The 17713-nt window shown below is 45.5% G+C and overlaps 1 protein-coding gene across 1 annotated transcript in view; it reads left to right on the forward strand.

Annotated features, from left to right (window-relative positions):
• POLR3GL (RNA polymerase III subunit GL) overlaps positions 1-17713 on the forward strand; it is a 52009-nt gene continuing 34296 nt past the window's right edge. The window contains exons 1-4 of the mRNA XM_073608651.1: positions 1-98; positions 3081-3200; positions 3324-3482; positions 9799-9928. Coding sequence (XP_073464752.1) covers positions 3363-3482; positions 9799-9928 — 250 coding nt within the window. The 5' untranslated portion in view covers positions 1-98; positions 3081-3200; positions 3324-3362. The remainder of the gene's footprint in view (positions 99-3080; positions 3201-3323; positions 3483-9798; positions 9929-17713) is intronic.

Consider the following 17713-nt stretch of genomic DNA (forward strand, 5'->3'; position numbering starts at 1 on the left):
GGCGCGCCGGCTAAAAATACCCAGCCTAGCCGGAGCCATGACGTCATCATTGCGTGCTGCGAAGCCTGCGCTCCACGTGGGGGGAAGTGTGCTGCGAGGTAAATAAATGGAGGAGGCGGGCGGGTGATACCGAGCGATGCGGTAACGTGCACCGGGGCGTATCGTGCGATGTCACTTTTAATTAGGACTAATTACAGGAGGGGGTGGGGGGTGCTGCAGGGTTAACCCTTTCACTGCAGGTAGAGACTTCTCCCAGCAGGCCCAGGGGGTGGCTCCATGAATGGTGTTGATGGGACAAACCTTGCAGGACTTCATATCTGCGAATGTAGAAGAAGTCGCCATCGACCGCCGTGAACAATCGGTGATGTGGCGCTCGTAGAATTGGTGGTGCGGCTAAAACATTATTCTGAATACAATTTATTTTTTATTTTGTATAGAGCGAGGAAGAGTTCTCAATTCAGTAATTTTTCTTAATGTTTGTGACTCCGTTGAAGAGATTCCCCCTCACGTCCGGTCCCTGTGACACCGGGATAACAAATGGAGAGGGGGTGCTGTTGTCCCTGAGACAGGAATTGAAGGAAAATCTCTTTCCCTTCACTTCCTGTCCCTGTGACTCCATTGGAGAGCTTTCCCTTCACTTCCTGTCCCCGTGACACCCGCATTACAAATGGAGAGGGGGTACTGTTGTCACCGGGACAGAAAGTGGAAGGAAAATCTCTTTCACTTCCTGTCCCAGTGACTGCGTTGAAGAGATTCCCCCTCACTTCCTGTGACACCCGGATAACAAATGGAGAAGGGGTGCTGTTGTCACCGGGACAGGAATTGAAGGAAAATCTCTTTCACTTCCTGTCCCTGTGACTCCATTGGAGAGCGTTCCCTTCACTTCTTGTCCCCATGACACCCGGATAACAAATGGAGAGGGGGTGCTGTTGTCACTGGGACAGGAAGTAGAAGGGAAATCTCACTTCCTGTCCCAGTGACTTCATTGAAGAGATCCCCCCTCACTTCCTGTCCCCGTGACAAAGAGATCACCCCTCACTTTCTGTCCCTGTGACACCGGGATAATAAATGGAGAGGGGGTGCTGTTGTCACCGGGACAGGAATTGAAGGAAAATCTCTTTCCCTTCACTTCTTGTCCCTGTGACTCCATTGGAGAGCTTTCCCTTCACTTCCTGTCCCCGTGACACCCGGATAACAAATGGAGAGGGGATTCTGTTGTCACCGGGACAGGAAGTGATGGGAAATCTCTTTCACTTCCTGTCCCAGTGACTCCATTTGAAGAGATCCCCCCTCACTTCCTGTCCCCGTGGCAAAGAGATCCCCCCCTCACTTTCTGTCCCTGTGACACCGGGATAATAAGTGGAGAGGGGGTGCTGTTGTCACCGGGACAGGAAGGCATAATAAAACATGTCTGAAGGTGCGGTATAATGGTCAAAAGTGCCTGTAGAGGGTAAACAGCAATTGCTAATCTACTCCTTCCATCCAGGGGAAGCCGGCACTTTAAATGGTTATCAGTCTTGGAGGCAAGCTTCCCATGTGATTGGCTGTCACAATGATCACATGATCGCCCCCCCCCCCATTTAATTCATTTTTATCCAGGGGAAGCTGGTCCTTTAAATGGTTCTCAGCAGCAGAGGCAAGCTTTCCAGTCATGTGATTGGCTGTCACAATGATCACATGATCGGGCCCCCCCCCCCCATTTAATTCATTTTTATCCAGGGGGAGCTGGTCCTTTAAATGGTTCTCAGCAGTAGAGGCAAGCTTTCCAGTCATGTGATTGGCTGTCACAGTGATCACATGATCGGGAGCTCATCCCTGCCAATGAACCCTTCCATTCCTTTAAATGATTATCAGCAGCGAAGCTTCCCAGTCATTTGATTGGGAGTTTGTCCCGCTAATAAACCCTTCCATCTGGGGGGAGCCGGTGTCTTGCCGAGAAAGTTCCCCTGGTGGATAAGGACCCCCCTGTACTGCACAGGCGCAGCGCTAGCGCAGTACGAACGACTAGGAGCCGCTGAAAAACTTCCATCAGCTGTACACGGCGCCTGCGCCCTGGGTCCAGGTTCAAGCCCCACCATCCAAGTGGACCTAGAGGGGGAATAAAAAAGCGCCGAAGCGTGGCGAGCGGCCCTCTTACAGGCGCCGTGTACAGCCGATTTCTATTCTTTTTGGCTTCGGCTATTTCCGCCGGCTCCTACTGCGCAAGCGCTGCGCCTGCGCAGTAGAGGGGGGTCCTTATCTGCCGAGGGGAACTTTCTCGGCAGAACACCGGCCCTTTATGAGCAGCAGAGGCAGGCTTCCTAGCCATGTGATTGGCTACCACGATGATCACATGATCAGGAGCACATCCCTGCTAATCAACCCTTTTCATCTGATTGACTGAAATGCAGCAGTTAAAGAATAACTAAAGGCAAAATATTATTTTTTTAGTTTTAGATTGAGAGGGATTAGAACCCCTGTCAGGTTTTTATTGCTGTCTGTGCTCCCATTAGGGAGATTCCCCCCTCTCTGTCCTTACCATTAACATTGAAAATAAAAGAGCCAGAATATCTTACAGACGGAAAATCTTTCAATGGGGACACTAGTTCTGGTGGCCTGGGGAGGGGGGGGGGTCCCCAAGAGATTTCCTTACTTTGCAGGGATGTCTCCTCACTTCCTGTTTGGCTATGGGACAGGAAGTGAAGGGAAATCTCTCAAATGAGACACAGATGGCGAAAAAAAAATCTGACGGGGGGTTATAACCCTCCCTTACTCTAAAATGGGAAAAAAAAAGTTTTGCCTATAGTTCCACTTTAATGTGACACAGCCTTCCTCAACACACAGTATGTGTTGTGCTGCAGTGTGTCAGATCTGCATTGTCTTAGTGTGTTGGGGTAACGTTCAAAATGGACGCATTGCAGGCAATCACAAGCCGTGTTTCAGCCTTTGTTCATGTTTATCTTTTTGGTAAAAAAAAAAATCTTTCATCCTGATAACACGCCAGCTATAAAAAAAAAAACACGCACCTAGCACACCCCCCTTTGATTATTATCAAACTGATAATCTCACCTATCTGTCACTCTGCTCTCTCCTCCCGCCAGCATGTACCTTGTTAGCAGCACCGCATCACAGCTGATTGGCTCCGTGCTTGGCTCCTCCCTCTCCTAATCTGAGCTCTGCTGTACAGGAACTGCAAGAGGCTGACCGCCAGTCAATTTCAGGTACTAATTGCGTTAAAAAAAATGACTTAATTACGAATGAATGCAGAGCTGTGATGCATTTGTGTCTTTTTTATCTGGAGTTGCGCTTTAACCGATGTAATCTGTTTTCTGTCATATATACAGATTTGATTTCTATGCTGTGAGCCGAGGACCAGGAGAACAATGGCGGGGCGGGGCAGAGGCGGCGGCCGCGGTCAGATGTCATTCAATATTCAAGCGGTCGGCATTGGACGGGGCGAAACCTTGCCGCCGCCCACACTTCAGCCGTCTCCTTTGTTTCCTGTAAGCATTTTTTTCATGTGACATCTGGAGTTTGGTTTGTTAATTCGTTCGCTGCCACCGCCGCCGTAACTGGTACAGCGCCGGCAGACTCGGGATTTAACTACTTTTTTTCTCACTTCTACATTTGCTTGGAGCGTCACATACCCCCCCCCCGACATGTGCCCTGTGCTCACCTATCCTTTTTCATCCTTAACCACTTGCCGCCCGCCATATACCAAAATTACGTCGGCAAAGTTGTTGTGATATCCTAACCGGACGTTATATGACGTTCTCAGGATATCAAACTGCTGGGCGCCCCCCGGGGGCGCACATTGCGCCGATCGTTGTTGCGGTGTGTCAGTCTGACACACCGCAACTCCAATCTAGGTAAAGAGTCTCTGACGGAGACTCTTTACCACGTGATCAGCCGTGTCCAATCACAGCTGATCACGATGTAAACAGGAAGAGCCGCTGATCGGCTTTTCCTCACTCGCGCCTGTCAGACAAGAGTAGAGGAGAGCCGATTGGCTGCTCTCCTGACAGGGGGGGGGGGTCTGTGCTGTTTATACCGCCCAGTACCACCAGGATACCACCAGGGATGGCCACCACACTGGACCACCAGGGGAATGTCAATCAGTGCCAGTGAAAAATGCCTACCAGTGCCACCAGTGATGCCTATCAGTGAAATCCAGTGTCAGCCATCAATGCCACCTTTCAGTGCCCAGCAGTGCCGTCTATCAGTACCACCCATAAGTAGCCATCAGTGCAGCCTTTTAGTGCCCATCAGTGTCGCCTATCAGTGCCGCCTATCAATGTCCATCAGTGCTGCCTATAAGTGCCCATCAGTGCCCACCGTCAGTGCCACCTCATCAGTGCCATCTCATTAGTGCCCATCAGTGACGGAGAAAACTTACTTATTTTTATAACAAAATCAAAGAAAAACTTTAAAAAAAAAAAAAAATGTTCGGTCTTTTTTTTTATTCATTTAGCAAAAAATAAAAACCGCAGAGGGGATCAAATACCACCAAAAGAAAACTCTATTTGTGGGAACAAAATGATAAAAATGTAGTTTGGGTGCAGAGTTGTATAACCGCGCAATTGTCATTTCAGCACTGAAAGCTGAAAATTGGCCTGGACAGGAAGGTGCGAAAGTGCCCGGTATTGAAGTGGTTGTAAGGGTTCGTTTTTTTTTTTTTTTTTAATCACAAACTTATCATACTTACCTCCACTGTGCAGCTTGTTTTGCACAGAGTGGCCCCGAACCTTGTCTTCTGGGGTCCCTTGGCGGCTGTCTCGGCTCCTCCCCACATCAGATAACCCCCTAGGAGAAGCGCTCTCCCGGGTGGGTTACCTTGCGGGTGCGCTCCCTAGTCCAGCATTCGGCGTCCATAGACACAGAATGTATGACTCGGCTCTGCCCCCGGCGCCTGAATCAGCGGATTTGATTGACAGCGGCAGGAGCCAATGGCTGCGCTGCTATCAGTCTATCCAATCAAGAGCAGAGAACCCCGGGCAAAGGGACAGCGCGTCCCTGTCGGGTCAAGTTCAAGGGCTCAGGTAAGTAAAACGGGGGGCTGGGGGGCCGGTTACTGCCAGGTGTTTTTTCACCTTAATGCAAAGGATGCATTAAGGTGAAAAAACACGAAGGTTTACAACCCCTTTAACAGAACCTGAGACCTCCAAGGTGGGTGTCAGGAGGGAGAGCAACGAACATCCTTTCACTGATCTCCCCTGTTGTATGAACCTGGAAGGTCCTCGGCTCTGTCAAATCCAACCATTCTGGCAGGGAAAGAAGCTGATCAAGCACAGGGTGTGCTCACTCAACTTTACCAGAGGTGACATTAGGGATCTAATAGACCTCTAAAGTCTCCTTAACCACTTCATTCCCGGCGTATAGTCAAATGACATCCGCAGATGGGATCCTCCATCCTGGGTGGGCGTCATATGACGTCCTCTGCTTCCCGCCTTCCCCAACTGGGGGAGGAGCCGATGCGCATGCCCGGCGGCCACGATGTTCGCTGAGCACCCGCAATCGCTACTGACAGAGCAGGAACATGGATCCGTGTGTGTAAACACACAAATCTACGTTCTGTCAGGGGAGAGGAGATAGATCGTGTGTTCCTAGTAATCAGGAACAGCGATCGGTCTCCTCTCCAGTTGGTCCCCTACCCCCACAGTTAGAATACACAGTGAGGGAACACACTTAACCCCTTGATCGCCCCCTAGTGTTAACCCCTTCCCTGCCAGGGACATTTATACAGTCATCAGTGGCTATTTTTATAGCTCCGATCGCTGTATAGATGTCAATGGTTTCCAAAAATATCTGTCCGCCGCAATGTCGCAGTCCCGATAAAAATAGCAGATCACCTCCATTACTAGTAAAAAAAAATATATATTATAATAATAATAATAAAAATGCCATAAATCTATCCCCTATTTTGTAGACGCTATAACTTTTGCGCAAACCAATCAATATACATTTATTGCGTTTTTTTTTTACCAAAAATATGTAGAAGAATACACAGGGGGTCCCGTGCCACCATTTTGGTCCTTTTCAGCATGTAAGCAGCCAGCTCCAATGATGCACTAGACCAGTGATGGTGAACCTTGGCACCCCCAGATGTTTTGGAACTACATTTCCCATGATGCTCATGCACTCTGCAGTGTAGTGTAGCATAATTTTTTGTTCCAAAACATCTGGGGTGCCAAGGTTCGCCATCACTGCACTAGACAGACCCTCTGGCCACTCTTTGTGTGGATCCTGGAGCCTCCTGGGAGATTTGATGTAAGTACCCCAGGAGGCTACTTCTCACTAGGGACACGTCATTCTAACCTAGGCTAGAATGGCAAGGGGGGGCGGGGCTAAACATTTTTTAAAGTGGAGGGCCACCCTGAAAAAAAAAATTCCACCAAAAATCCTAAAATAAAAAAAAACATTTTGAAAAAAAAAAAAAATTATACTTACCTAAACCCTTGTTGCTAGGCAGTCTTCCTAATCTTCCTCTTCCACGAAGTGTTCTGCTCCTCGGTGAGTGGTCCTGTTGTCTTCTGGGAACTGTGTGTGTTCCCAGAACACCACGGGGCCATTCACAGATCGCCGCTCGCGCGTGCGCAGTAGGAAACTGGCAGTGAAGCCGCAAGGCTCCACTGCCTGTTTCCCTTACCTAGGATGACGGTGCCGGGACCCGAGAGCCGAGGGACGGGTCGGTCTCAGGCGGCCGACATCGCGGCACCCAGGACAGGTAAGTCTACTTATTTAAAGTCAGCAGCTACAGTGTTTGTAGCTGCTGACTTTAAAATTTTTTTTTAGCTGGCCGGAATCCCGCTTTAACCACTTCAATACCGGGCATTTTCATCCCCTTCCTGCCCAGGCCAATTTTCAGCTTTCAGCGCTGTAACATTTTGAATGACGATTGTGCGGTCGTGCGACGTTGTACCTAAATGAAATTTTTATCATTTTTTTTTTCCCCCCCACAAATAGAGATTTCTTTTGGTGGTATTTGATCACCTCTGTGTTTTTTATTTTTTGCGCAATAAACAAAAAAAGAGCGACAAGTTTGAAAAAAACACAATATTTTTCACTTTTTGCTATAATAAATATCCCAAATTTAAAAAAAAAAAATGAATTTTTTCCTCAGTTTAGGACGATATGTATTCTTCTATATATTTTCGGTATAAAAAATTACAATAAGCGTATAGTGATTGGTTTGCTCAAAAGTTATAGCGTCTATAAAATAGGGGATATATTTATGGCATTTTTATTATTATTTTTTTACTAGTAATGGTGGTGATCTGCGATTTTTATCGCTTTTGATACAATTTTGGGACCATTGTCATTTATAGAGCGATCAGTGCTGTAAAAATGCACTGATTACTGTATAAATGTCACTGGCAGGGAAGGAGTTAATACTAGGGGGCGATCAAGGGGTTAACAGTGTTACCTAGAGAGTGATTCTAACTGTGGGGGGGGTGGGACTGACTAGGGGAGGAGACCAATCGGTGTTCCTATATACTAGGAATACACGATCTGTCTCCTCTCTCCTGACAGGATGTGGATCTGATCCACGTTCCTGCTCTGTCGCGAGTGCCCGGCGGACATCACGGCCGCCGGGCACGCGCATCGGCGCGCGCGCCCCCTTTCTTTCCGAGCAGCTGAGGACGTCATATGACAATAGACGGGTAGTGAAGTGGTTAAAAAGTAAAAAAAAAAAAAAAAGATAGAAAAGAAAAAAAAATAACGGAATTTCCCCACAAATCTATTTGTGGAGGGGGAGAATTGTTAAAGTGCAACTAACTTTGGTTTGGAAATTTAACTTTGCTTTAAAGAGACATCAGCCAGCAATAGATCACCATAGAAGTGATCTATTGCCGTGTGGATAGGACAATGCTGGAACTACCCTGCCTGAGCCTCTGTGCCGGCAGCAAGCGTGGGGACATCATTTATGAACATCGAAGGAGCTGGGTGGAAATCTCTCAACCAAACATCAGCTGCATCCAATCAGATGCAGCCGCTGTTTGCCAGCTGTTAGAATATAATAGCCCGCGGGTGATTTTCTTCCAATGACCTATGTAACTCTGCAAAGAGAGCAAAGCTGCCGCCCCCCCCCCCCCCAAACAGATAAGTATTCATCCTTTTGTACTAAAGTGGTTGTAAAGGTTCTATGCATGAAGGTAAAAAACCTTCTGTGTGCAGCAGCCCCCCCCCCCCGCAATACTTACTTGAGCTCCCCCTAGATCCAGCGATGTCCAGGAGAGCCTTGCCTCTCAGGGGATTTGCATTCCTGATTGGCTTTCTGCAGCAGTAGCCATTGGCTCTCGCTGCTGTCGATCGCAGCCAGTAAGCCAATCAGAAGACAGAGAGGGCGGGGCCTAGCTGCGGCTCCGTGTGTGATTAGACACACAGATCCACGGCTCAGGAGCACGTCTGCTTGGGTGCCCACACAGCTCCAGCGGGGGGGGACCCAAGAAGAGTAGGATGGGGCTGCTCTGTGCAAAACCATTACACAGAGCAGGTAAGTATAACATGTTTGTTATTTATTTATTTATTTTTTAAACAAATCTTTAATATCACTTTATAGGGTGCAGATTATAGATTAGCAGCGTTTGCCTCTTGACAACCAGCCGCCGCAGTTATACTGTGGCAGAATGGCTCGGCTGCGCAAAACGCCGTACCGGTACGGTGCCTATAGCATGTGCCTGCCCGAAGCCGATGCGCGTGGCCGGCGGCCACCCGCGAGCGCTCCACAGAGAGCCAGGATGGGGATCTGTCAGTGTAAACAAACAGATCCCCGTTCTGACAGGGGAGGAGAGCGAGATCTGCTGTTCCTAGTGATCAAGAACAGCGATCTCTCTGTACTCCCAGTCAGTCCCCTCCCCCCACAGTTAGAAACACCTCCCTAGGGAACACATTTAACTCCTTGATCGCCCCCCTAGTGTTAATCTCTTCCCTGCCAATGACATTTCTACATTAATCAGTGGCTATTTTTAGCTCTGATCGCTGTATAAATGTCATTGGTCTCAAAATAGTGTCAAAAGTGTCCGATCTGTCTGCTGCAATGTCGCAATCCCAATAAAAATCACAGATAACTGCCATTACTAGTAAAAAAATAAATAATAAAAATGCCACAAATATATCCCCTATTTTGTAGACACTACAACTTTTGCACAAACCAATCAATATACGCTTATTGCAAATTTTTTTTACCAAAAATTTGTAGAAGAATACAAATTGGCCTAAACTGATGAAGATTTTTTTTTTTTTTTTTTTTGGGGTATATTTATTATAGCAAAAAGTAAAAAAAATATAATTGTCGCTCATTTTTTGTTTATAGTGCAAAAAAATAAAAACCGCAGAGGTGATTAAATACCACCAAAAGAAAGCTCTATTTGTGAGAAAAAAAGGACCTCAATTTTGTTTGTGTGCAGCGTCGCACGACCGCGCAATTGTCAGTTAAAGCGCCGCAGTGCCGTATCGCAAAAAAAAAAAAGGCCTGGTCATTAAGGGGGTAAAACCTTCCGGAGCTGAAGTGGTTAAAACCTCTCTCTCTCTTGTAACCATGGCAACAGTATTCTGTCTGAAGTGAGGATTTTCTTCAACTTTTTAACTATCTCTTTAATCTCTTTAATGGGCTCACTGCTTTTTGCCAGAAATTTTCTGCATCAAGTTCGGTGTAGAGGAATCCGTAGAGGTGTCCCACACCGAGGACTGGTTCACACTAAAGGGAGGGAGTTGACCTGGAGAGGACTGCATGTTTTCTAAGCAAGATCTATAATACTTTTTTTTTTTAAGTACTGACATTTATGTTATTTATCTTTTTTTGTTGTTTTTTTTAACCAGGCCTTGGATTTTAAGCCAGTTCCTCTGCAGACGGGTGAAGAGGTGGAGTACATGCTGGCACTGAAACAGGAGCTAAGAGGGGCACTGAAGGGCCTACCGTACTACATTAAACCGGCCGTGTCAAAGAAAGGTGCGTAATGCTCTGACACTTTTCGTGTGCAAGTAAAAATCAGTATTTGTTGCTAGAAAATGACTTAAAACTCTCAAACATTTTATATATAGATATATATATATATATATATATATATATATATATATATATATATATATATATATATATATATATATATACACACACACACACATTTTTGATTTTTTTTTTTTTTTCTAAGAAGCAGAGACCCTACAGAATAAAATGGTGATTGTTGCAATTATTTTTGTCATATGGTATTAGTGCAGCGGGTTATACACTTCCAAGAATTTTAATGCAAAAAAAACAGAATATATAACCCAATTTTTTTGGTAACATAAAAGATGATGTTACGCCGAGTACATAAATACCTAACTTGTGAGCACACGCTCGTGGGATGGCGACAAACTACGATAATTAAAAATCTCTATAGGTGACGCTTTAACCACTTCAGCCCCGGAAGATTTTACCCCCTTCCTGACCAGAGCACTTTTTGCGATACGGCACTGTGTCGCTTTAACTGACAATTGCGCAGTCGTGCGATGTTGCACCCAAACAAAATTGACGTCCTTTTTTCCCCACAAATAGAGATTTCTTTTGGTGGTATTTGATCACCTCTGCGGTTTTTATTTTTTGCGCTATAAACAAAAAAAAGGGACTGTTGAAAAAAAAAAAGCAATATTTTTTTACTTTTTGCTATAATAAATATCCCCCCAAAAATATATAAAAAAACTAATTTCTTACTCAGTTTAGGCCGATACGTATTCTTCTACATATTTTTGGCAAAAAAAAAAAAAATTGCAATAAGCATATATTGATTGGTTTGCGCAAAAGTTATTGCGTCTACAAAATAGGGGGTAGTTTTATGGCATTTTTATTAATTATTTTTGAAATTTAATTTTAATTTTTATCGGGACTGCGACATTATGGCGGACACATCGGACACTTTTGACACTATTTTGGGACCATTGTCATTTATACCGCGATCAGTGCTGTAAAAATGCACTGATTACTGTGTAAATGACACTGGCAGGGAAGGGGTTAACCACTAGGGGGCGATGAAGGGGTTAAGTGTGTCCTAGGGAGTGATTATAACTGTAGGCGGGATGGGCTACAACTCACATGACAGCGATCACTGCTCCCGATGACAGAGAGCAGTGATCTCTGTCATGACACTAGGCAGAAAGGGGAAATGCCTTGTTTACATAGGCATCTCCCCGTTCTACCTTTCCACACGGCAATCGCGGGCAGCCAGAGAACATCGAGTACCCGGGACCTGCGGGCATGCTCCCGCGTGCCCGAAAGGCGGCAAATTTAAAGCGACGTAACTACGCCCATTTGCCTGCCTGTGCCATTCTGCCGACTTACATCTGTGTGTGCCGGTCGGCAAGCGGTTAAAGATATTTACAGGTATATTTGGAGTTACAGAGGCGGTCTAGAGCTAGAATTATTGCTCTCGCTATAACGTTCGCGGCGATACCTCACGTGTGTGGTGTGAACATACTTATATATGCGTGCTCGACCAACATATGCATTAGCTTCTTCGTGCTCGAGAAGGGAGGGATGGGGGCGCTTTAAAAAGAAATTTGTATTATTATTTTATTTTTTAATGTGTTTGTTTTTTGTTTTTTTTTAACGGTGTCCCTTTATTTTTTATTTTTTATCACTCTTGTTCCTATCACAAGGAATCTAAACATAGATTACGTGATAGAAATAAGGGATGACAGGTCTTCTTTATGGAGAGACCCCAAATCTATCCTCTATACCAGGGATATGCAATTATTTATTTATTTATTTCATTTATTTCAGGTACTTATATAGCGCCGTCAATTTACGCAGCGCTTTACATATACCTTGTACATTCACATCAGTCCCTAACCCTCAAGGAGCTTACAATCTAAGGTCCCTAACTCACATTCATACATACTAGGGGCAATTTAGACAGGATCCAATTAACCTACCAGCATGTCTTTGGATTAGTGGACCTCCGGCTGTTGCAGAACTACAAATCCCATGAGGCCTAGCAAGACTCTGACAGCCACAAGCATAAAACCCAGAGACATGATGGGACTTGTAGTTTTACACCAGCTGGAGGTCCGCTAATTGCATATCCCTGCTCTATACCCTTGAAAGCATCAGATCAAAAAAATAAAAAACTATTGATCTTATGTTTAAAAAAAAAAAGTTGTTTACTTCCACCCTAAACTGGACATTGCTCCGGTCATCCTAGCTCAGGGATGGCGAACGTTGGCACCCCAGATGTTTTGGAACTACGTTTCCCATGATGCTCAACTACACTGCAGAGTGCATGAGCATCATGGGAAATGTAGTTCCAAAACATCTGGGGTGCCAATGTTCGCCATCACTATCCTAGGGCATAGAGGTGAACCACCGGATCATTTCCCAGGCTCGCTGGTAAGAACGATAAGCCTGAGAAACACCAGTGAGCCACACCCTCAGAGAGAAACACCCTCTCGCTGCTTCTAAAAGCAATCCAGTGGCTAATCAGTGACTAATATATATAGATATATATCTCTATATATAGATATATATCTATATATATACGTATTGTGGTCTTGAAGTAGGTAAAGCCTTTAAATAGACTTTCAATAGTTTGTTTGGACCAAACCAATTTCCTTCACTAACAGGCACATTTGCAGTCACCGTCAATGGTACAGAGACTTCCCTTCCCACTCCCTGAACAAATTCATGCCAAGCTGCCCAGCCATTCAGAGGAAGCTTTATATTATATTAGGGAAAACAAAGCATCCTCTGATTGGCTGAGGTAGAGATTGTGATGTCGTCCACCCACCCATCCATCTCAGCCAGTCAGAGGAAGCTCTGTATTATAGGGGTTGTAAAGCTTCCCGTTTTTTCACCTTAATGCATCCTATGCATTAAGGTGAAAAACATCCGATGCTTACAGGCCCCCCCATTTACTTACCAGAGCCCTCGAAAGTCCCGCGTCGTGAACGCGCTGGCTTCTCGGCTCTGCTCGGCTCTTCATTGGATAGATTGATAGCAGCGCAGCCATTGGCTTGCGCTGCTGTCAATCAAATCCAATGACGCGGCGCACCGGGTGGGGGGGGGTGCGGGCCGAGTCCTGTAGTTGGCGGCTATGGATGCCAACTACAGGACTCAGGCGCGCGCCCGCAAGGTAACCCCCTTGGGAGAGTGCTTCCCAGAGGGGGTTATCTGAAGCGGGGAGGAGCCGCCGAGGGACCCCAGAAGTCGAGGATCGGGGCCACTCTGTGCTAAACGAGCTGCACAGTGGAGGTAGGTATGACATGTTTGTTATTTTTTTTTTTTTTTAAATGTGAAGCTTTAGTATCACTTTAATAAAAGTGTAACTAAAGGCAAACTTTTTCCTTTTTTTTTTTTTTTTTTTTTTTTGTTTCGGGTAGAGTGGAGAAGGGTTAGAACACCTGTCAGTTTTTATTGCTGTCTGTGCCCCCCCCACCCGTTTGGGGGATCACCCCCTCTATTTGTCCTGTTTACCATTATCAGTGAAAGTAAAAGGAAACCCCAAATTGTGGTTTGTCCCCAGAAAAGTAATAGAGGGGAAATCGTCCAATGGGGACATTAGTTCTGGGGACCTGGGGGTCCCTAAGGACTTTTTTTTTTAATTTGCAGGGATTTCCTCTCACTTCCTGTTTGGCTATGACAGGAAGTGAAGGGAAATCTCCGCAATGGGACGCAGATGGGGAAAGAAAATCTGATAACCCTCAACCCCATAGCCCTCCCTTGCTCTATCCAAAATTTTTAAAAAAAAGTTTTCCTATAGTTCTACTTTAACCACTTCAGCCCCGCAAGATTTGGCTGCTGAATGACCAGGCCATTTTTTTGCGATTCGGCACTGCGTCGCTTTAACTGACAATTGCGCGGTCGTAAGACGCCGTACCCAAACAAAATTGATGTCCTTTTGTCTCACAAATAGAGCTTTCTTTTGGTGGTATTTGATCACCTCTGCGGTTTTTATTTTTTGCGCTATAAACAAAAAAAGAGCGACAATTTTGAAAAAAAAACACAATATTTTGTACTTTTTGCTGTAATAAATATCCACATTTTTTTTTAAAAAAAGGAAATTTTTTCTCAGTTTAGGCCGATATGTATTCTTCTGCATATTTTTGGTAAAAAAAATCGCAATAAGTGTATACTGATTGGTTTGCGCAAAAATTATAGCGCCTACAAAATAGGGGATAGATTTATGGCATTTTTATTTATTTATTTTTTTTTTTTACTAGTAATGGCGATGATCTGCGGTTTTTATCGGGACTGCGACATTGTGGCGGACGCATCGGACACTTTTGACACATTTTTGGGACCACTGGCATTTTTACAGCGATCAGTGCTATAAAAATGCATTGATTACTGTAAAAATGTCACTGGCAGGGAGGGGGTTAACACTAGGGGGGGATCAAGGGGTTAATTGTGTTCCTTGTGTGTGTTTCTAACAGTAGGGGGCGGGGACTGACCTGGAGGAAATGACGGATCGTGGTTTCTAGCTATTAGGAACACACAATCTGTCTCTCCTCACAGAACAGAGATTTGTGTGTTTACACACACACACGTCCCTGTTCTGCCTCTCATGCCCGCGATCGCTTGTGGCCGGCGGTCATCGCGTCCGTTGGCCACAAGCATCTGCACCCCGGTGCGCGCCTGCTATACCGATCCCGCGTGCTGACGTATAGCTATGACGGCTCACGGGATGGTGCTGACCCCGTATAATGACGGCAGCTGGTCGGCAAGCAGTTAATAAAATACAAGGCCTGCTATGATTGGCTGGGCAGTGCTCAGCCTGACTTGATTTTGTTTTCCGGAAACAGGATGGGAAGTATCCATAACCTGGGAGACTTTCCCTTGGTCGGAATACAATGATCAGCACTGCCAGCTACAGCCTGTGGCACTGAACGAACGGCATCCTTCTGACAGGCTGGTTGTACAGAAGTAGATCAACTTCTGTATAACCAGGCATGCCCATATACATGGATCGAAATTCAGCCAATCCCTGCTGATCGGACAAATTCTGATCAGTATACGGCCGGCTTCCTCATTGGAAGACATCACCTCACTTCTTGTTCTGGTGGGAACTCAACGTTTCTTTCCCTGTGCCATTGGTGATCAGTAGATCCAGTAAAGTTTTTAATTAAATCGGTAGAAACAGTGTATTTTTTATTTTTTTTGCTGGGGTTCTCCACGCTAAACATACTCAGGGTCTCGTGCTTCCATCTTTCTTTCTGAATTCATTGGGAGCCGGCTGTCTTTTTCCTGGTTCTTGCAGCCAGCCCCCAGTGACCCTAGGGTTGATGCCAGCATGAGGAGGCATCACATATAGTATTCCAGGAGGCTTCAGAAGTGGGGTACAGATCAGTCTCACCTAGACGAGAATGAAAGGGGGGCGGGCTTGAGCGTTAAAGTGGAGTTCCACCCAAAAGTGGTGGAGGGGGGTACAGATACCTGTATATTATACTTCCGGCGTAGATAGCTGCAGAATCTGCGGTTATTTACGCCACTTCCTGCTCCCTCCCCGCTGCCTGCTGGGAAACACACGGGTCCCAGAGGCAGCAGGGAGCATTCGTATTGCGCGGCGCGACTCGCGCATGTGCAGTAGGGAACCGGGAAGTGAAGCCGCACGGCTTCACTTCCTGATTCCCTTACCGAAGATGGAGGCGGCAGCACCTGAGGACGGAGAGACGCTTCGGCCTCGGGTGCCGACATCGCGGGCGCCCTGGACAGGTAAGTGTCCATGTTTTAAAAGTCAGCAGCTGCAGTATTTGTAGCTGCTGACTTTTAAAAATTTTTTTTTTCGGCGGCGCTCCGCTTTAAAAAAAAAAAAAAAAAAAAAGGTTAGGTAAAAAACATTTGTAGGTAAATAAAGGTCACTGTAAAAACTTTCCTAAACTCTGCGATCCCTGGTCTGATGCCATTACCGCTTTGTACAGGTTTGCCCTTCCCTCTGGACCCTCCTCTTATTGGGGGGCATTCTGGTGTATGTGAGAAGCCTCACCGAAGCGCGTCAGTTTGATTAGTAAAAAAAAAAAAAAACAGTCATTCACAACGTTGGGTGTCAGAAATAGGAAATCCCGCGCCTCTTATGCAGAAATAAAAACCCAGGAGGGGTTATTCTTTTAACATAGTACATTTTATTGCAGTGCATTAGTCATATCATGAAGAATGGAGAAAACAAGTACATTTTATGGTTGTGTAGGAGAGACGCAATTCTCCTGTCGGAACTGTGGAGTATAGCAGAAGCAATACCATCGCCACTCAATGAAAGTGTAAATTGCAACAGGCGGCGACCCCAGAGATGGCACACACCTCCGGAGATTTAACCGCTTCAGCCCCAGGAAAGATTTTACCCCCTTCCTGACCAGAGCATTTTTTTGCGATTCGGCACTGCGTCGCTTTAACTGACAATTGCGCGTGATGTTGCACCCAAACAAAGTTGACGTCCTTTTTTCCCCATAAATAGAGCTTTCTCTTGGTGGTATTTGATCATCTCTGCGGTTTTTATTTTTTGCGCTATAAACAAAAAAAAGAGAGACAATTTTGAAAAAAACACAATATTTTTTACTTATTGCTATAATAAATATCCCCAATTCTTTAAAAAAAAAAAGCTATTTTTTTTTTTCTCAGTTTAGGCCGATATGTATTCTTCTACATAGTTTTGGTAATAAAAATCGCAATAAGCTTTAATTAATTAATTGGTTTGCGCAAAAGTTATAGCGCCTACAAAATAGGGGATAGATTTATGGCATTTTTATTTATTTTTTTACTAGTAATGGCGGAGATCTGCGATTTTTGTCGTGGCTGCGACATTATGGCGGACACTTTTGACACATTTTTGGGACCATTGACAATTATGCAGCGATCGGTGCTATAAAAATGCACTGATTCAGTGTCACTGGCAGGGAAGGGGTTAACACTAGGGGGCCATCAAGGGGTTAACCGTGTTCCCTGACTGTGTGTTCTAACTGTAGGGGGGAGGGGACAGACCTAGAGGAAATTACAGATCGTGGTTTTTAGCTATTAGGAACTCACGATCTGTCTCCCCTAACAGAACAGGGATTTTTGTGTTTACACACACGTCCCTGTTCTGCCTCTCGTGCCCGCGATCGCTCGTGGTTGGTGGTCATCAAGGAGCCACCCTGAAACAGGAAAACTTGGAGCAGCGGTCATGGCACCAACTTAAACTGGAACATAAGCAAGGACTAAATAATAAAGAAGCTGCATACTTAGAATGTGATTAAATCTGCAGCTGAGGGTGTAATAATTCCTTTATTTGTAACCTAGAAAATATACATTTGTATTCCCTGTAGTGCTTTTTTTTTAACCCTTTTGCTGCCACCAGCATTTGGCATACGTTGGCAGCACTGCTGATGTTTACACAAACTCCTGCTTGCTATCACAGCCGGGAGTTTATTTACATATTTCCAGCCAATTGTTGGCTTTGTCATTGAAGTGATTTACAGCCATCTGATTGCTTCCATCAGCACAGTAACAGCATTCTCCAGGGCCTCTGCTTTCAGAAAATCTATGTGTTGGGGGGTTTTAAATAATCTTCGGGCCATAAATGTGCATTTTAACTAGGTATGAGCTCAGGTGTGTTCAGGTACTAGTCCGAACCTGCCTGAGCTCTCCCATCAGGAAGCTCACTATGGACCACCAATCATAAGCACCGAGTTGTCACTAGGGGGCAGCTTCTGGGGCTATAGGCCGAATCTGGGGCCCATAGCCTGAAGTCTCTTCCCAGGTGCAGCGGTTAGGACTGGACTGGCCTATCGG

The sequence above is a fragment of the Aquarana catesbeiana genome, linkage group LG13 (genome assembly GCF_042186555.1).
Source record: "Aquarana catesbeiana isolate 2022-GZ linkage group LG13, ASM4218655v1, whole genome shotgun sequence".
Lineage (NCBI taxonomy): Eukaryota > Metazoa > Chordata > Amphibia > Anura > Ranidae > Aquarana > Aquarana catesbeiana.